The sequence below is a fragment of the Nerophis ophidion genome, linkage group LG10 (assembly GCF_033978795.1).
Source record: "Nerophis ophidion isolate RoL-2023_Sa linkage group LG10, RoL_Noph_v1.0, whole genome shotgun sequence".
In the NCBI taxonomy this organism is placed as follows: Eukaryota; Metazoa; Chordata; class Actinopteri; order Syngnathiformes; family Syngnathidae; genus Nerophis; species Nerophis ophidion.
Genome location: NC_084620.1, coordinates 17,999,657 through 18,020,943, shown reverse-complemented (window position 1 = coordinate 18,020,943; position 21,287 = coordinate 17,999,657). Strand labels below are relative to the sequence as shown.

Here is a 21,287-nt window from a genome sequence, read left to right as displayed (position 1 = left end):
CCACTTCGTTAAAGGTTTGTTTGATGTACTTTTAATGTTCCGTATTTCCCATTTAAGTATAATATTGATATTACCCAGCAGGCACAAGACACTGATAGAATGTTGATTATACATACATGTCATTTAAAACTGACCTTGAAACAACATTGCAAAATAATTGTGTGTGTGTAAATTGAGATTGATTAAGGTCTAATGTTAGATCCATGTTGTTTGTTGGGAAATTATCAAATTTCAATGGTCAAATCAACGTCACAACCTGAATAAACGTCCTCAAAAAGCATGTCGTTTCAACGCTGTATTTGTGTTGGAAAGTATTGGTTGGAAAATGACCAAAATTCAGTTGTCAAAGCCAAAACCCAACATTGATTAAATTTCGGCAAAAAGCATGTTGTTTCAACATTAGGTTTCAGTGGCTCAATGTAACAACTTAATTCAACAAATTCTCACCATTGTTTTAATGTTTGGGTATTGGTTAAAACACATTTTTGCTACGAGTGTTTCGTAAAGCACCAGCTTAGTGAGTCTAAATAAAAGAAAGCAAATGTGAGCAAAACCTAAAAGAGTTAAGCTTTCAACAAAGGCAGCATTTATAAATGAAGTCTTACACAATGTTGAGATCCATAGTTAATTTTGATAAAAACGGGGAAAAACACGCTTACTAGAGATGCGCGGTCTCATCCGCGGAGTTCGCGGATAAACCGCGGGTCGGGCGGGTGACATGACGAAAAATTTGATTTTAATTAGATCCGGGCCGGTGGCGGTTGAACCATCCGGAAATATTTGATATACATGGTTCTGGGATCGGTATCCTTTACCATTCAAAGAGCCATTTAAGACCCGTGTCACAAAGTGAAGAAGACAATAAGAGACGCTAATATTCTCTAGAATGACTGCCGGCAGTCACCCAGATTATAAGTATTAGGGCGTGCCATGAAGCCATTTGCTTTGTCGCCTTCAACAACATGTTCGAACCGTTTGTCAGTCCAGCAACATGTTGTGTGTGGCTTCCGCAGCAACACGCACACGACTGCAAGGCATACTGGTTGACACAGAGTACACTAATGGTTGTGATATAAACAATTTTAACACTCTTAGTAATATGCGCCACGCTGTGAAGCCACACCAAACAAGATTGACAAACACATTTCGGGAGAACATCCTCCCAGTAACACAACATAAACGCAACACAACAAATACCCAGAATCCTTAGTATCCATGACAATGCCTGACTATTTTATACACCCCGCTAGCAGCAAAGCCCTAAACCCCTCGTATGTCGGTAAGGTTGGTGGGGTTGGGGGCGCGGGGGTGTAAAATATATTCAGGAAGTATGACGGAAAAAAAGGATTCTGGGTATTTGTTGTGTTGCATTTATGTTGTGTTGTTTGTTAGTAAGAGTGTTAAAATTGTTTATATCACAACCATCAGTGTACTCTGTATCACCCAGTATGCCTTTCAATCTTGTACGTGTGATTACGGAAGCTGCACACAACATGTTGCCGGACTAACATTCGGTTTGTACATGTTGTTGAAGGTGTCAAAGCCAATGACTTCACAGCACGCCCTTATTCTTGTCATCAGGATGAACACCGTTGGATATTCGCGAGAACGTTAGCGGCTCCCATTTTCTTCATTTCTCTGTAAAACGGGTTTAAATAGCTCTGTGAGTGGTAAAGTTGGCCGACCTCTGATGTATTTCAGCGGGTGGGTGGCGGGCGGTTGCGGTTCTTATAAAATGTTGGTTCAGGTGGACGGCGGGTGGATGACGACTTTGGTGATGCGGTTGCGGATGATATAATTGCCTATCCGCGCATCTCTAACGCGTACACTCGTGCTGCCATCGTTCAGCCGAGATTGGGAATGAGACTACCAGCTGAAACTATCAATGTTGCATTTCATTTACTAAAGTTACAATAATCCTTCACAATGTCCAAACTCTAAAGTAATGGTAATTCCGCCTACACAAAAGCAAAGCAGTTTCCTGAGTTGCAATTTGTTCCCTTTCTGTGGTAGGCATTGTCGATCAGAACTGGGCCTTAGCAGAATTGTTTAATGCAACTCTCACATTGAATCTCATCAAATACCGTGCCGGTGGGCCTGTGCTTTATTCATTTCTGTGACTAAGACAGACATAAGTAATGTTCCGCCTCACATCGCCCCTCACTAGCTAATAAGAGTATTTATTTACCCATCCATTTCTGCTTCTTCCCACCAAGCTCTGCTTCTTCCTGCTCCTTTTCGGACATGTAATGACTAAATGTAATCATGTGATGTACTGTATTGTAATTGTATGCATGTTCGACATAAACTAATACCAATTTCGTGTACACTGTCGAAGAGCTGCAATAGAGGAGCCTTTGGTGGCTCATGGCAGCAGGCTGGCCATGGCACCCTCTGCACTGCGGTTAATTAAAGCTTTGTGTACAGCTCTGGATGTCTCCTATAATGAGAGCCTTGGCCGCCTGCCACCCCTCCACTGGATGGGGAGAGCGAGCGGCTTAGAATCCATCAAACCGCTGCAACAGCGCCTCGTTAGCCCGCGCGCACGCAGAGGTAAAGGTGTAAATAAATGTTCGGCCAGCTTGCCAAAAGCCAAAGATGACATACAAAAGGTCACTTTGTTCACATTCTTTATTTGCTACTCACTGCAGGCCGCCGTGCTATTAAACGCCACTTGGCATGCAGAGGCAGGACCGCCTCTTACCGTGCAACCCACCAAACCCAAATTGGCTCTAAAGCACACGTGTCACGTTTAATTTGACCGCACTCAGATCGACAAACAGACAAATAATCAGAGCCTATATAAAAACAAACATCGATCCGTCTTGGTCTAGTCTGAAGGGCACCTTTCGGGCGTTTTATTCCCATGACAGAATAAATAGGTCACCAGACGGTTGCTGAACTAACGTATGACATTTAAAGGTATTACTAATCCTTGCCACCCCCAACGCTGCCTCATAATCATAAGCCGCTTGTCAATATGGATTACTGCTGACTTTGTGACATGATCGCACTGCTTTGGGTGGAAAAACATCCTCACACACACAAAGTGCATGCTTTTTTTAAGCAACTTAAAGCAGGAGTAGGCTCTGTCATGTTCAGGAGTGCTCTTCAATTTCTCACTGGAGAGTGGTGCAACAGCGCGGGTGGGGGACGCAGTGCCCACCAGGGGCTGATTGCACGAAATGGAAGTCCGTCCAGTCTGTCCTCTTACCAAGGACACCGCAGTAAATCGTCTTCTTTTCCTGTTAGTGTCTTTTCTTTCTTTTTTTGTTTGCCTCACAGCTGATTTCACTCCTTTTGGTTCACCTCTACAAGATATTTCTGCCCATCTCCTGCATGTGTGACACTTTTTTTTATCAGAAATATATCATGAAGACGTTTTTATTAATCACTTAAAACTTAAAAGAAAATGTAAAACAAAACACTAACAATGAAAATATTTTCTGGTTTGGTCCACAATGGAAAAAAATCTTTATTTAAAGGGGAACTTTTCTTTTTCGCCTATCATTCACAATTCTTATGTGAGACAAGAACACATATTTTTCCTGAATAAGAGCTAGCAAAAGTCATCTAACAATGAAGGTAATGGGATTTGGTCTTTTCCTCCTATAAAGCGTGCTAAAAAACATCCAAACACCTCCATCAACGTTTTATAAAAACGCTGTAAGTATACATGTATTGTACTAACAGGCATATTAATAACTTGTAATATTTACTTATTTTGGTCATCTTAAGCTTACAGTAGCGCATTAATTCCACAGACACGTCACATAGTTCTCTATTTCCTTCAACAACTACTAATAGTGACAGACTTCATTAGAGCCAACAACGACTACTTTGGGACAAATGAGGATCCAGAACCGTATATTTTTGAGCCTGCATGTAAGACGGATGGGCTGTATAACCCAGTCCGAAAACAACCCTGTATGGTTGTTTAGGCCAATAAGTTTGCGATACGTATGACATCACAAGGTCACGTGGGTCAGCGAGACCAGTTGCGCACTTTCAAATATGGCGCTGTAGTCAGTGCTACAAGAAGCCGTGGGGAAGCCATACGAGAGCGTGCTGAGGAGCCTTCTACTGTGCCGTGAGTCCCTGTGAAGAAAGTGTTTAGTGTGGATACGAACCGCGGAATTGATTGATGGCGAACTATGACAGAGGCCTAGCCTAAAGAACATAAAGACTTGCACTTGTGCTGACACATCACTTTCTTGCCAGGCCGGTAGGCAGCCCGCAGACCTCTCACCTCACTATTTCTCTATTCCCTCGCTCACCACTCCCACTTAGATTTCCCACTCACAAACGTCCAATGGTCACTCATCATTCATTCGATTGTTTTATTGATTCACTGTAAATATTTAGCACTGCAAATTGTATGTCTTTTACAATTTACTTCAATATATATGACTACCTGCAAAAACACTAAATTAAAATTCCGGCTCCTGCCTCTCCCTTCTAGAGCTTAATTTTATCTTTTAAAATTTTCCTACAAATCCTTGATACTTTTGCAATTCTGTAACCCTTTTTAACAGCACTCTTGCTACAGCTACAAGACTAGTGATAAGCAGATCCAGCATGTAGCACTATTGCAAACTATGACCATAATAAAATAATCACTTACTGTACAGTATCTGACTCTTACTGAGATCCTGACTGATGTTGACTTACTCCCGTTTGGATGAAGAATTAATCATAATCCTCATGTAAGTAAAAATACAAAAAGTGGGTGCAAACGAACATCATTTCAAATTTTTCTCACCATCTCTGGGTGTAAGTTGATTGTCAAATTAACCAACAACTGAGTTTATGGACACGACCTTCTATTATACAAGTCAGATGCATGATTTATATTTTAGAATTAACTTTGACCAACTCAGAGGCCATGCCGCAACTCACCCGCTCCTTATGTCCATAGCTGCATAAGTTAAAAACCTTTCTGTTATCATGGCACCGCTAAAAGAAGCTCCTCGGCGTTAGCACTTGTAATAATTGTATCGATTAGACTTAGTTTATATGCAGGTCACAAGATGTAAATGGATTATTGTTGGCGGTCTTAGGATTTGTTTTTAGAGGGCTTTATGGACACAATCAATGACTTCTTTTAGCTGCACTGTTACCAACCTCGTACTTGCCGTAAATTACAAATTAGAATGCATAAAAAATCAATTTAAAAAAAGTCCAGTTCCCCTTTAAATATTCCTGAAGAATTAATGCGACTAATGTTTGTTGTTTGTTACATGTATTCGTTATCAGATTTAAAAGTATACGGTATATATACGATGTATCAAGTTCCCACACAGCACACAATAAGTAAGGACGTGTAACTGCCCATAGTCTACTCAGTAAACAAATACAGTGCTGTGTGTCATGGCTGTAGGGATAGTGCCAAGCAGAAGCCAGAGCTTGAAATCCCTCCACCGTTGTTAAAGTCTCCTGTTTGACAACACCTGGCCTTGCAGGTGAAATACGTGAACTTTCTCTCCCATTTATTTAATTGGGAGAGTGCACATTAATCAACACTTGAATAAAGAGTGTAAGTCCGCCAGACTTAGTATAAATGCAAATTTTCAGCCGTATTCCCAAGGCAGATTTCTAAACTGACAAAGACATATGGATAAAATGAAAGCAGTGTGCCGACATTGTTAGAGTAGAGATGGGAAACGAGACTACAAGCCAAAACTATTATTGCTGCACTTATTTTTTTTTACTTAAAATAAAATGATTCACCCTATTTGAACTATTACCAATACACTTGTCTGCATTGTTGCCCTCTCCAAAAAATATTTGTAGAATTACCTCCAATAAGTTTTATTTGTATTTTTTCCTGTTTAATCGTGAAATCATTAAAACTTTTGGCTTAGCGAAACAAAAATGTGTTTCGCCGATGTTTTCCTTACTGTGCCCGAAGTGACCCGAACATTGACTATAAAACCGAGGTACTTACCGAACTGTAGTTATGGAGTACCTACTGTTTCTCACCTGTTCTATCCCGAAGCAATATAAGATGTGTGACAAGAGATAAAAGTAATATTAATACTTTTCTGTAAATTACAATTTTGTGACATGTAATGTGTTGCTTGGGGCGCTAAATCCCTGGCATCAAACTCAAGGCACTTTATTTTATGTGGTCGTCCACATGATTTAATTTAGCTCGCCAGGCATTTTTATGTGATGCCCCACATTATTTAATTGGGCCTCTCACGTCATTTTACATATTCCACCCTGTCATTTAATGTGACCCCACCATCATTTAAAAAGGCCTGCCAAGTCTTTTATTTTTTTGGTAACCAAAAATAAATACTAATATATTTGCTCTTTAACTTGACTTACAATTTCAATTAAAACTTTCCATCAGTCTGCTAGTAGGAATTAACATAATCCAAAAAAGTTGCCGATGCAATTTGTGTAACAAGGCTATTATACGTTTATATTCAGATACATGTACTGTTACAAGCGACCCTCTTAGGGCAGCCAGAATTACATGTGGCCCTTAATAAAAATGAGTTTGACACCTCTGGAATAAATTATGTCAGGATGTGCAAATGGAACTTGTCAATGGAGCAGATTTACCTCTCAAGTCACGGTGCACGTACAAACTTTTACACGCGGTCGCGTTAATCGTTGTAATTTGTTTGACAACACTCAAGCAGATGCTGCCATATTTCTGCAGAGGAAGTCGTTAGCAGAGTAGAGTAACCTCCTCAGTTCATTGAAAGCTCATGTTAAGTTTAGAAAAAGGCTCCGCAATGCAATCTTGGAAAGGTTTAGAGACGATTAATTTGTCTTTATTATTTACCTTAATGTACCTGTGTTGATTGGCTATCATTCCAACGTCAGCTGGGATGGCACAGTGCACTGCACTAGCCACGGAAAATGAATGAAAGAAAAACATTGTTTACTACCCTCAAATGAAAATAATCTTTCATTTCAGAGCATCTATAAATATTAGCATCTCCCACTGGTGTTAGATGTCTTTCCCTCTTCCCTTATGTAGATTGATTATTCCGTGGGAATGTTGTTTGCCTCATCCTCCATAATTACCTCATCAAGACCTCTTCCACCATATACTCCACATTGGCTGTGCTGCAAGGATGCAAATAAAAATAAATAAAAAATGTAAAGACAAACCTGCAGCACTCCTCCACAAATCCCGGTAACACTATAGTCCCTGGTTAGGCAGCTCGGCCTTAATCCATCTATCCATCCTGATGAAGGGTAATGAGCAGCCCTTGCTGAATTAAACACCCGCTCCCATTGAGGCAGACCGAGGCTGACATTTTTTTTCCTCTGGCAGAGGTGCTTCATCATCCTGCTGCTCAGGTGTATTGGAGGTCAATAACGCCATCCCGGAGTTGTTCTAATGGGTTCCGGCTGCAAACCTTCAAGTGTCAATCTTGACCCTCGAGGGCCCACTGCAGTCCACGTTGACTGTCAAATCATGCCGCCTTCTTTGTGGGGGAACAAGTGGAAACTGCAGCATACCAGGATCCAGTGGTCCCAAAAGTGTTACCATTACCAGGAATTACCAGAAATGTTCCATGTGGTTTAAAAAAGAAATGCTACGGTTCAGTTCTTCTCATTTCACATTTCCTTCATCGATCATTGCCAGTGTCAGACTCAAAAACAAAGAACAAGAAACATTAATCTTCCTTTTCTGAAAATAATGATTTTTGTAATGACTGATCAACGCTACGGCTGCGGTTGGTACTCCATGAGATGGCTGCCGGAAAGGGGCAATAGAAATACATACTGTAAGGGTGGAACTATTGTTGTATTCATAAGTGTATTTTTCTGTGCAGAAATTCAGTAAAGAGGTGAACCATGTGCCCACACAATACATATTAAGTGGGAGACAGGAAATAAAACCTCCCATAGTCACGGTGTACTCCGTGGAAAAATACAGTGCATTCCTACTTTTGGCTAGTGGGAGTCATGCAGGCAAGCTATACTTCCAAGGAGAAGCCACAGGTTGAAAATCCTCACCTGTCGTTTTAGGTCTTTGTGCTCAAAATTAACCTAACACTGAATTTAAAACAAAAGTATACATAGTTACACCCCAAGAAATGGTGGCATGACTCCGGTGTGACATGAAAGATGGAAGTTGATTTCCTCACTTTCACCCGATACTGTGTCATCATTATGTAAATTAGGTAAAGGCTTTGAGTACTTTGTACTACAACATGTTTTGGCACCCATCTGCTGAAGTACCAGCCTTAGTCACTGCGGAGTACGTAAACCTCGGTGTTCCACTTCGCGTGTTTGTTACTTATCGGGCTCCTTCTTTTTCCATGTCGTCCTCCCTATCTGTCGCCCCCTCACATCTCATTCTTTCAGGCCGCCAGCTGACCATCTTCAACAGCCAGGCGTTCATCAAAATCGGGGGTGGGGAGAAGGGGCGCCACTTCCAGGGCCAGGTCTCGGGCTTATACTACAACGGCCTGCAGGTGCTCAAGCTGGCCGCCGAGGGCGACCCAAACGTGCAGACGCAGGGAAACCTGCGGCTGGTGGGCGACGTGCCCTCGGTGCTCGCTACAGACACCACCTCCACCACCCCGCTGGCTGACATGTCCACCACCATCATGGAGACCACCACCACCATGGCCACCACCACCACCCGCAAACAGCGCTCGCCCACCATCAGGGACAGTGTCACGCAGGTAAGGTGTTCATCTGAATGTATAATAATGTTCAGTTTTGATGGAGAGAGGTATTTAATGGGCCATATTATTATTACTATTATTCACCTATTTTAAATGCAAGGTCCCACAATAGTGTAATGGGAATGTGCTGTTTAAAATCTAGCCTTGATGTCGTAAAAGACAGTTTAAAAGTGTTTTTTATAAGCCCTACTGGAAACACACCACAAAGTTGATATTTATTTAAAGGTAGTAAATACTACCAATATGCAGCAGCATTTACACACAGCAACTTTATATGAATGTCTGTCATGACGGGGTTTTCGCAGCTTACTGCGGGGTTCATTCTACCGAAATGCAGACAGACCACTCCGGACATGGCGTGCAGGTAAAAACATGATATAATCCTTAAAAAATCAAAGGAGTACAAAAAACGTAAATCAAGCCGACGGCACTATGTGCTGATCGCACTTAGCGCTATTGCTATCACTCAGCATGGACTTGAGACAAGTAATACACTCTAAGACAAAACTACCACTTAGCATTGGCTAGGAGAAAAGCACATCTTTCGTTGACAGGTTGCATGAATTATATTTATTCGAAGCAAACAATGACGCCAGGCCGACTGACTGGCAAAGGCAGGCTTAACTAATGCCTCTGATTAGTGCTCGGTAAGCGGGTGAACACTAATCAGAGACAGGTGAACACAATCAATCAATCAATCAATCAATGTTTACATATATAGCCCTAAATCAGTAATGTCTCAAAGAGCTGCACAAACCACAACACAAACCACTACGACATCCTCGGTAGGCCCACATAAGGGCAAGGCAAACTCACACCCAGTGGGACGTCGGTGACAATGATGACCCAGTGGGACGTCGGTGACAATGATGACTATGAGAACCTTGGAGAAGACGAAAGCAATGGATGTCGAGCGGGTCTAACATGATATTGTGAAAGTTCAATCCATAATGGATCCAACACAGCCGCGAGAGTCCAGTCCAAAGCGGATCCAACACAGCTGTGAGAGTCCCGTTCACAGCGGAGCCAGCAGGAAACCATCCCAAGCGGAGGCGGATCAGCAGCGCAGGGATGTCCCAAGCCGATACACAGGCAAGGGGTCCATCCTGGGTCCCGACTCTGGAAGAGCGGTCCATCCTGGGTCCGAACTCTGGACAGCCAGTACGTCATCCATGGCCCTTGGACCGGACCTCCTCCACAAGGGAGAGTGGGACATAGGAGAAAAAGAAAAGAAACGGCAGATCAACTGGTCTAAAAAGGGAGTCAATGACAATGACATGGCAACCAAAACAAACCCAAAGTGCACAAACAGGAACTAAAGGAGTCCAAGACTAACAGAAAATACAAAACATGATCTGGACCACAGATCATGACAATTTCTTTTTTGCAATTCTCTCTAAACCTGGAGTGAACCCTTCATCGGCAGCGTCTTCTGTTAATTGCTGGTTTGCATATGACGTCACGTCCGCTTTGCTTGGTCGCGGTGTAATTCACATAATAGTCAGCAAGCTTGAGCCGAGCATTAAATCAAATGAGAGACGCTTTTGTAAATAAAGCGTTTGAACTGAAAATGCCACTTTACTGAGCTGTTACAAGTATTGAAAATATCGAGAGACAGGAAAGAGATCGATCGATGTATTGCATTTGTGAATATCCAGCCACCTTTATGGATGTATGTTGTATTGTCTTTATATTCCAGCGAGTTAGTCCGTTTTTGATTGTGGACATAAACTAACGTCATGTTAAGTCCTAGTAATAAATATAAAGATCATTGATCCAATCCACTGTGTTTTGTTGTCGATTTTCATAACAGAAGCTAAATGTGCAGGAACGCAAAGTGCTTTATTTGGCATGGATGACCACAATAGCGCCTTTGGTGGTATGTGTTAGCAAGGAAATATCCTTAATATTATTAATATACTAAAATAAATATCTTGCAGGCTGAACAGCATACATAATCTTAATACAACTGAATAATGTTGGAAACCAAACATGGCTAAACAAGAGGGAAATCGAGTGAAATAATGACACAAAATATGAATTTCACACCATTAAAACAACTGCAGACATGAATTGTAGATGACAGATGAATATTTGAACCAGGAAATCATCTGCAAAATATCCTATTTCTCATTTGCGTGACGATTAGCATGGCACTTGGCAACATTAATGATCGTTAATGTCAATAAAATACATTACTTAGCGATGCATGAATAAATCTAACATTGTACTTCAGCGATTAATACTTAATTTGTTGACCCCTCATATGTAAAGACGTAAAGTGCATCCAATCTTTTCTTCTTTAAATCTTTGTTAGTGTCGAAGGAAGAGAGGCCGAGGTGAGCAGTAACGTCTACTTTGGTGAAGATGAATGGTTTAAATATTTCAAACTATATTTTGTAAAAGTGTATAACTCCACTTCGTCCCATTTAAAGTATTTTTTAATGATGGCTTATATATTTGCCTGTAAACTTTTGTAAATATGCCCAAATGTGCACTGATGCAGATAAATAAACAGTATCCTAATGGGACTCTAGACCACCACCTGAAATCCGGAAGTGCCTCTCAGTCACATGATTGCAACCCAGCAATATTGCAGGTAACTAATTGACACTGCCTGTCACATTAGCGCCTCATTGTAAAACTTACTGTTACTAACTGTAAACGTGAAATGAATGCTTGTCTTTTGCATTATGTGACGAGAGACGGCGTCTGACTGGCTCAGAGAAACCCCCCCGTCCGTTTGTCTGTCCGAGAGGTGGTCTCCAAAGCTGGAGACATTGTATACAGTACAGCAAGATTGCAAACAGTATCTTGCTGATAAAATAATAGTTTATTTACATAGTTGATGGTTACAAAATTGCACAATGCACCGTTCCATTTGACTTGCTTGTATTTGTCACTGGCTGATGTAATTGTATTTGCTCATATTCCCTTTTTAAAAGGAATTAAAATGTTCCATGACAAATTGTAAATGTAAATTTAAAATGTAAAAACATTTATTATTTACTATATATGCAATAATTGATGTTGTGTTTTGATAATTTTGACAGAAAAATATGTTTTTATTAATATCATCATTATTTTAACATTCTTTAAAAACATTGTTGCCAGCCCCAACATGGAGGAGCCATTGGCTGTGGTCCTCTTAAAACCTCAAAGTTGTGATGTAACGCTCATGTTACTCATCAACTATACAAAGTTGATGCTAAATGAGCTGTTTGTTGTCCTTTTTTAAGCGAAGACTCTATAGGAAAAAAAAAAAATCCTAAAGCAGAATCGAAAATGGAATTGTACACAGAATATAATGTCAGTACCCTTCTTTAGAAGGTGAACCTGATACTACTTATTTATATATACTTTATTTACAAACCACTGTTGGAGTTGCTGGCACCTGAATCCTGCATACAATCACATGATTATCAAAATGCATTTTTTAAAATCAAGTCAAACCAATTTTATGTACGTAAGGCCAATTCACAACAAAAGTCCTCTCAAGGCACTTTACCTACGGAGCCGGTCCAGTTCAACTCTACTCAACAACTTCCAAACTAAGTTTATTAACTCAATTTGCAACATTTTATGCGTAATAAAGAATAGAGAAAAAAGTACACAACATTTACTGGGTTGTGTATTTTTTTCAAACGTAACATAATAGAGTATTTAGGCATAAAACACGATCTTTCTCCTCATTTCCTACCATATTCACCGTATACCGTATCCTTTGTCACATTTTTTGGTCTTTTTATTCAGGTTATCGTCACTTATTGTCAATCAATCAATCAATCAATCAAAAGTCTATTTATATAGACCTTAATCACAAGTGTCTCAAAGGGCTGCACAAGCCACAATGACATCCTCTGCTCAGATCCCACATCAGAGCAAGAAAAAATTAAACCCATTGGGCTTAATGAGAAACCTTGGAGGGGACTGCATATGTGGGGATCCCATCCCTGGGCAACCGGTGCAATGGTTGCCAAGTGGATACGGTTAACAATGTGAAAGTCCAGTCCATGGTCCACAGCAGCGGAACCTCTTGCATGTAGACATGTCGCGACACGTTTCTTTTCATTCCTCTTGAAAATATCACCACCTTTCTTCCTCTCACAGCTCTGTACACGTGCCTGTGTTCCAGTGTCTACTGGATTGATCAGGCAGGCGTTTGATTAGTTTATCCACCGAGCAGAAGGTTTGTGCATTGTTCAAGCATGGTAAAAAGACACTAAAACTGAAAGCCTCCCCATATGACATCTCACCAAAAAAGAAGCAAACAGCAGTAAACAATTAGTTTTTACAGTGTCTTTATTGTGACCGTGCTAAAACAGCCTTTTATTATTGAGTAGCAAGACATTTTTGATAAGAGTGTTAAAAAACACTTCTCGGACCACATGTTGAGCGATTCTTAGACATGCACACAGTTGTATTATCCCTTGTACCCATTGCACAAATTGCTGTTGCCAGGCAACAGTCCCAGCATTACCAAAGGTGTTTTGATGAAAGAAAATGGCGCTGGACTCATGAATACAAGGGGTGTTAAAATACAGCATAACCACAGTTTTGTTCATTTCGGGCACAGTGAGGGTATGAAAATGTAAAACTGTAAATCATTTTAACTATTTTTAAAATGAAAAATAAAAACGTACTCATCCAAAAATACCGTTTTTAAATGAATAAATTAAATCAATAATTTAAATATAAGACAAAATTCAATAGTTTACAGAGTTTTTTTGTTTTGTTTTGTTTTGTTTTTTGAGCGGGGGAAATGTAACAGTTTGAATGCTGATGTAATAATTTACAAGACTAAGTGTTCCGAAACAGGAGATTTTAAAGGGGATCATTTTAATCTACATTGGTCTAGATAATATTTATTGTATATTATTTGGTATAAATTTTGTTCCGCAGTCACATTTATAACCTGTTTTTTTTTTTGTCTGCCTGCAAGATGTTTGATTCTGGAAGTGTTGTCATGCATGCATGAACCTCGTGATTTGATGCCTCAGCAGTGTTTAACACTTGTAGCTAACAATAAAACAACATTTATAAGTCAGAAAAAGAGGAAAATCATTGTAGGTGCCTTTAAAAGTGGAAAGTGGTGTCAGAAATATGTACGCCTCTGTGCAGTACCAAATATGTTGTACCAAAAAACATTTACTGTTACACATTTATTAATGTCAACCCAAATGTTATCTTCTTCTTGACTCTTTCTTCCTGTGTTTGTGTTCTTGCAGAATGCGGATGAAATTTTGGTAGCTTCTGCCGAATGTCCGAGTGATGATGAAGACTTGGAGGAGTGCGAGCCTGGAAATGGTGAGTTGACTCAAGGGGGGTGGGGTGGGGGGATTATGGGTTCTGTTGCTGGTTCTACTTTTGGTGTCAGAAGCAAAATGTGGAGTGTTAAGACATACTTTTTGAGCTCGGTTTGAAGCTGCGCTACCCTCACTGTGCAACTTGGATTGGCCAGACGTGTACGCTTGAATTTTTGTTTTTATTTTCTGTTGAATGAGGCAGGACAATTTGGCACACACCAGTCAAGAACTGTTCTGACCTGAGGTGGAACAGTAAATCCATACGTGGCTTGTTGCGTGACCACACAGTGTAAGCCGTGGAGCACAAACAAAATCTTTCTTCTGGTGTTCTAATCAACAAACTGCAGTGTCAAGCTCCGCCTTTTAGGTACCATGCAACTCTGTGTGGTACACCGGTGGAAAGCTGGCAAAAGGTGATGTCATTCTATTATGACTAATAGTTTATGAATTGCAAAAAAGTGTGAAATGTTTGTGGCATCTGTATGATACCATACACCCATCATATTTTTCACGAATTAACATTTGGTATGGTACAGAGGCATACATAGTTGTTAAGAACCCTACCACTGCAGATGGAAAGTTAAGGTATGCGTGCTAAAAGTGACAATATAAATGTATTGAGATGTATTGGCACCTTACGCAATCAACATTGCTGGCGCGGAACATTCCGTACGGTAGAGAGGCGTACGGAGTTCCCACATTAAGTCAGGGAATGAGGATAACTGCTCATTCTCAACTTTTCAATTTGAAATTTAGCTACTGTGCGCACAAAGTAGCAATTACATTAATCTGCTTCTACGTGTTTTTAGCCTGTTTAAAACATTTTCGAGTTTTCCTAACTCAATATGAGTCCAAAGAAAGCAATGGACAAGAGATGTGTGGTTTGAAACATTTCGGAAGCATCCACAGTGTTGTCGACACTGCTTCCTCCCACCTCTGGTTTTTATTCCTAATCGTCGTAGCAACCTGGCTGGTAAAGTTAAGGAGTTTTGTGATTTCAAACTGTGAGTGCACCAGAGGGCTACGGACAGTGTGTGTGTTTTGGCAGGGACGCTGCAAATTGACAGTTCAGGAAGTTATTGTTGTTTTTCCTTTGTTAAATTGAAAGTTGATTCATGTTAGTTTGTTTGCTATACATTACCGTATAGTGTTTTATATTGTGTTTAAAGTGTCTAAACCTTTACTAAAATATAGACTATATGTCTGGGACGGCGTGGCGCAGTGGGAGAGTGGCCGTGCGCAACCCGAGGGTCACTGGTTCAAATCTCACCTAGAACCAACCTCGTCACGTCCGTTGTGTCCTGAGCAAGACACTTCACCCTTGCTCCTGATGGGTGCTGGTTGGCGCCTTGCATGGCAGCTCCCTCCATCAGTGTGTGAATGTGTGTGTGAATGGGTAAATGTGGAAGTAGTGTCAAAGCGCTTTGAGTACCTTGAAGGTAGAAAAGCGCTATAAAAGTACAACCCATTTATCATTTATTTATTTAAGGCTGGAACCCATCATTCATGTAATCATTGTAGAACTATGAACATCAAGATGTGCTTCAATATGCCAACTATTCTCTTTATGAACCCTGTTTAAGAACCAATTGAGTTCTTCAATCAAGGTTTCACTGTACAGTGCAGCCCAGCCTTTAACCAGCAAGTATCTTGGCGAGTGATAGTGCCAAAGAAAAGCCAGAACATAAAAGCCCTCTTTTGTTGTTAAATAAAGTGTCCTGTTTGGGAACACATGGCTACCTAGTGAAATACAAAAAAAAGATAAAGACAGGTTGATAAGAAAAAAGCAATGTGCTGCTATTGTTTAGTATAAAAATGTCTGGAATATTGATAACACTGTGCATTTTACGCTTGGAGATACACATGTGAGGAGAAACGGATAGAAAAGCTCAACGTGTAGCATTCTCCTGTGGTTTTCTCCATAGGCGGCTAAGACGGAAATAGAGACTCGGTTACCTCCTTATCGGAAGGCAGAATTTTTTTTTTTTCGAAGGTGGATGCTACGACCAGGCTTAATCTCCTGTGGAGAAGCTCAACTTACTCTCTTATATGCCCACACAGCCGGTGAGTGGCAGATAGGCTCACCTTTGTGCAGTGAGACAGCTGTCTCTCTCGCTTTCTCTTTGCCTTTGTGGATGTTTCTAAGTTTCTGAGGAGGAATGACAAACATAATGCCTGTCGCGGCCTCTCGAAAGACACCTGGGAAAGGTGGAGGAGTAGGATCAACTGGACTGAGAACTGCATTAGGAGGAAAAACATTGTCCATATCTAGCGAGAGCCAACTGGCAACTACCTGTGGTGTTAATTAAGTGCGCGTTGCAAAGGCAAAAATATAAAAGGAAGTAGAAAAGAGCCTGTTCCGCCCTTTGTTTCTATTCTTCTGTTAGAAGACTTTCTGCAAGATTGTTAAATTCCCCGCATTTGTGAGTCCAGGCGTTCCTAATTGTGGACCTCATGCCCAAACGGAACTTTCTTGTACACTGCTCAGACTGTTCCCAGAAATTGGGAACTTGGAGTTATCCAATGTCTCGGGAAGATGATGTATTTAGATTGGAGAGTGAGCTCAGGGGTGTAGCGAAACCCCTAAAATAATTAAGAGGTGTATGTTCATACTTGTCCATATACAGTACAGTAGTATGAAAAATGAGGACATGGTATACTTTACTCCTGAACGGCTACACACAACAAGATGAATGTGTGTCAAAACATGCACCCCTGTTGTGCTACAGGTGCTATTTTAACTTTTGGGCGTGTGTAACATCATCGCCACAAAATTTGGTAAACACCTATCAGGGACTGATGTTCACGTCATAATATTTGGGCAAGATTGTTTGAACAACAAGGCTGCCATCACAACATTTCTTTGAAGATGCACAGGCAAGATTCAGCATAATTGGCCATGATTTACTAATTATTTGTTCAATCATTATAAAACTTTGGTGATATTTGTATTTATAAATATATGCCTACTGCTAATTTATAGCCATTTAAAAATTAAATTGCAACACCCCTGGCAGCTGGGTAACTGACATGGATTAATGCAGCCGCAGGTCCCTTAAACCCTGATTGCAAGTTTTGTTCAAGGTTTTAGCAGTCCAGCGATGCAAAAAAAATAAATAAAACGATGCCGGAGGAAGAAAGAAGCTCAAGGCGAATGCAAATAGGACCAAGCAGTGGCTTGCAGTAAGGAGAATAAGCACACCTGTGGAGCGGAGAAGCAATAAGCCTCATTAAAATTCAGCATGGCAGAGAAGACCGTATAGGACGCAGGACTAAGAGAGGGAGATTCCCTCCTACCTGTCGTGCTATGGGTTGTAATGATCAGACGGTTTGTATAAGCAATGTGTTTATTCCGACCAGCCTCAGTCGCATAGGATTCAATGTGTGTCACAACAACAAGCGTCATTACGTCACATCCGGTTGGGGACATCCTGTATGTTATGTCAGAATAAAGGCACAACAGATAACACCACACCACCCCAGCAGGCTAATTAAACTTTGACTTTGTTCGGCAGTTGTAATTACATCAGCCAATTAAAGCTTTGGCAAGGATCCTCCAGTGATGGTAATGAGTGGAGGGACGTGGCCTTGGAATTGGGTGGGATTAAAAAGATGAAGTCCGTGCATGTACTTGGAAAACTCAGCTGATGCAGTTTTAGACAAATCTCACAGGCAATTTTTTTATTTGATCCTAGAAGCCCAGCTGACGGAAAGGAGCCTTTTTTATCTAAACAGTTTCTACCTTTGGATGACCTCATCTCGAATACCTTCAAGCTACTTTATAAGTCCCAGGATGTTGGGAGGCGCTCTATCAGTTTTACTGTGAATAGATGAGAGCTTTGAGGAGGCTCTTCAATAATTCATCTGATGATATATAGCATAGAGACAACCTGTGGATGCTCCTCTCATGTGAAAGAGAGCTATTGACTCGTCTATATGCCGCTCCATTCTTCAAAGACCAAATGTAGTCTGAAGTTGCCACTCCAAGAAAAGAAAGAATAGGAATTTGTCAAGCACTGTGGGGACCCGAATGTTGATTTATGGTCGGGGTGTAACTGTACGGATTCATAATCTGACACAGAATATTTAAAAATTCAAACATGTGCAAACTTGGTAGCGCACGCAGAGCTAATCTACTAAGGCAGTGCACCTAGATTGTGTCTGGTAAATAAGCATAATAGCGCAATGCATTCAAGCCCTGATCTACTAAAATCCAAATACCACACGCTAAATAGCGTTTGCAACATTTGTGTTCTATTAGTGGGCGTATTGCGTGTGATCAACTCAGACTGCATGTGCAATTGTGAAGTGGTGCAAACCGCTCTATTAAAATTAGATTTTCACTTGTACTAAGCCTCTTTCAACCCCAAAATACTCTAAAGATATTTACTTCACATCCATGTTATCATGCTCCTATCTGCGGGGTGTTGCTATGTTTTTAGACAAGCAGCAGACATGTACCACTTATTTACGGGCATGTTAGAAGCAGTGTATCTACAACTTTTCTTTTTTTTTCCCTCATGGGAGAGGCTGGCACTAACTGTGTGCTCCAAATGCAACAAAATGCTTAGTTTGCATACAGTAGTTTGCAAGTTTTTGTTCACACAGGAGATATGTTATTAATCCATCCATCCATCCATTTTCTACCGCTTATTCCCTTTGGGGTCGCGGGGTGCGCTGGTGCCTATCTCAGCTACAAACGGGCAGAAGGCGGGGTACACCCTGGACAAGTCGCCACCTCATCGCAGATATGTTACTAATATACCTTCTATATGAAAAAACAAACATCATTTAAAAACAAAAAAACAGTATCAACGCATCATTTACATTTGTTTTAATCAGCCCCATAAGTCTTCCAGCAGCTACACAATTGTACAATATTATAATTGTATAATTGTGTAGCTGGACAAGCACACAATTATACAATTGTGTGCTTGTACAATCACTTCCTTTTTCACTGCAACCTGTGTAACTCCGTCAGTTTCGTTCACTTTTCAGGCATGCTAAATAAAAGACACAAAATAGTGCTTCCAGTCAAGTTTTTTAGTAAATTTTAGTAAATATGTGCATCTTCTTCCAGTATTGTGAGTGTTTTGATGATATCTATTGGATTTATTAGTAGATTGTGCAGTACAGTACATATTCCGTACAATTGACCACTGAATGGTAACACCCGAATAGGTTTTTCAGCTTGTTTAAGTCGGGGTTAACTTCTTAGATTCGCATCAAAGGAGTGCTTAATATGTGGCACAGATTGTGTGTTACATGTTTTACAACATATCAATCAATCAATCAATGTTTACTTATATAGCCCTAAATCACTAGTGTCTCAAAGGGTTGCACAAACCACTACGACATCCTCGGTAGGCCCACATAAGGGCAAGGAAAACTCACACCCAGTGGGACATCGGTGACAATAATGACCCAGTGGGACGTCGGTGACAATGATGACTATGAGAACATGATACTGTGAAAGATCAATCCATAATGGATCCAACACAGTCGCGAGAGTCCAGTCCAAAGCGGATCCAACACAGCAGCGAGAGTCCCGTTCACAGCGGAGCCAGCAGGAAACCATCCCAAGCGGAGGCTGATCAGCAGCGCAGAGATGTCCCCAGCCGATACACAGGTGAGCAATGCATGGCCACCGGATCGGACCGGACTCCCTCCACAAAGGAGAGTGGGACATAGAAGAAAAAGAAAAGAAACGGCAGATCAACTGGTCTAAAAATGGAGTCTATTTAAAGGCTAGAGTATACAAATGAGTTTTAAGGTGAGACTTAAATGCTTCTACTGAGGTAGCATCTCGAACTGTTACCTGGAGGGCATTCCAGAGTACTGGAGCCCGAAATGAAAAAGCTCTACAGCCCGCAGACTTTTTTTGGGCTTTGGGGATCACTAATAAGCCGGAGTCCTTTGAACGCAGATTTCTTGCCGGGACATATGGTACAATACAATCGGCAAGATAGGATGGAGCTAGACCGTGTAGTATTTTATACGTAAGTAGTAAAACCTTAAAGTCACATCTTAAGTGCACAGGAAGCCAGTGCAGGTGAGCCAGTACAGGCGTAATGTGATCAAACTTTCTTGTTCTTGTCAAAAGTCTAGCAGCCGCATTTTGTACCAACTGTAATCTTTTAATGCTAGACATGGGGAGACCCGAAAATAATACGTTACAGTAATCGAGGCGAGACGTAACAAACGCATGGATAATGATCTCAGCGTCTTTAGTGGACAGAATGGAGCGAATTTTAGCGATATTGCGGAGATGAAAGAAGGCCGTTTTAGTAACGCTTTTAATGTGTGCCTCAAAGGAGAGAGTTGGGTCGAAGATAATACCCAGATTCTTTACCGTGTCGCCTTGTTTAATTGTTTGGTTGTCAAATGTTAGAGTTGTATTATTAAATAGAGTTCGGTGTCTAGCAGGACCGATAATCAGCATTTCCGTTTTTTTGGCGTTGAGTTGCAAAAAGTTAGCGGACATCCATTGTTTAATTTCATTAAGACACGCCTCCAGCTGACTACAATCCGGCATGTTGGTCAGCTTTAGGGGCATGTAGAGTTGGGTGTCATCAGCATAACAGTGAAAGCTAACACCGTGTTTGCGTATGATGTCACCTAGCGGCAGCATGTGGATGCTGAAGAGTGCAGGGCCAAGGACCGAACCCTGGGGAACTCCACACGTTACCTTAACGTAGTCCGAGGTCACATTGTTATGGGAGACACACTGCATCCTATCAGTAAGATAAGAGTTAAACCAAGACAGGGCTAAGTCTGACATACCAATTCGTGTTTTGATACGTTCTAATAAAATATTATGATCGACAGTATCGAAAGCAGCGCTAAGATCGAGGAGCAGCAACATAGATGACGCATCAGAATCCATCGTTAGCAATAGATCATTAGTCATTTTTGCGAGGGCTGTCTCCGTGGAGTGATTTGCCCTGAAACCGGATTGAAAGGTTTCACATAGATTGTTAGACGCTAAGTGTTCATTTAACTGCTCCGCAACAATTTTTTCGAGGATTTTTGAAATAAAGGGAAGGTGAGACACCGGTCGGTAGTTTACCATGAGGTCAGGATCGAGGTTAAGTCTTTTAAGAAGAGGATGAATAACCGCTTTTTTGAATGCTAGGGGAACAGTGCCCGAGGAAAGTGATAAGTTTATAATATTTAGCACTGATGGACCTAATAATACAAAGAGCTCCTTGATCAGTTTCCCAGGAAGAGGGTCAAGTAAACATGTTGTTTGTTTTATTCCATTTACACGTTGTAACAATTCCTCTAATGTTATTTCCTCAAAACGAGAGAAACTATT

The 21,287-nt window shown here is 40.9% G+C and overlaps 1 protein-coding gene across 9 annotated transcripts in view; it reads left to right on the top strand.

Moving 5' to 3' along the window:
* The window catches only part of LOC133560314 (neurexin-2-like), a 1,077,892-nt gene that overhangs the window by 1,046,615 nt on the left and 9,990 nt on the right, over positions 1–21,287 (top strand). For all 9 annotated transcript variants that reach the window (XM_061912740.1, XM_061912739.1, XM_061912738.1 and 6 more), the window contains 2 exons: positions 8,338–8,660; positions 13,892–13,970. In XM_061912740.1, the coding sequence (XP_061768724.1) occupies positions 8,338–8,660; positions 13,892–13,970 (402 nt within the window). The remainder of the gene's footprint in view (positions 1–8,337; positions 8,661–13,891; positions 13,971–21,287) is intronic.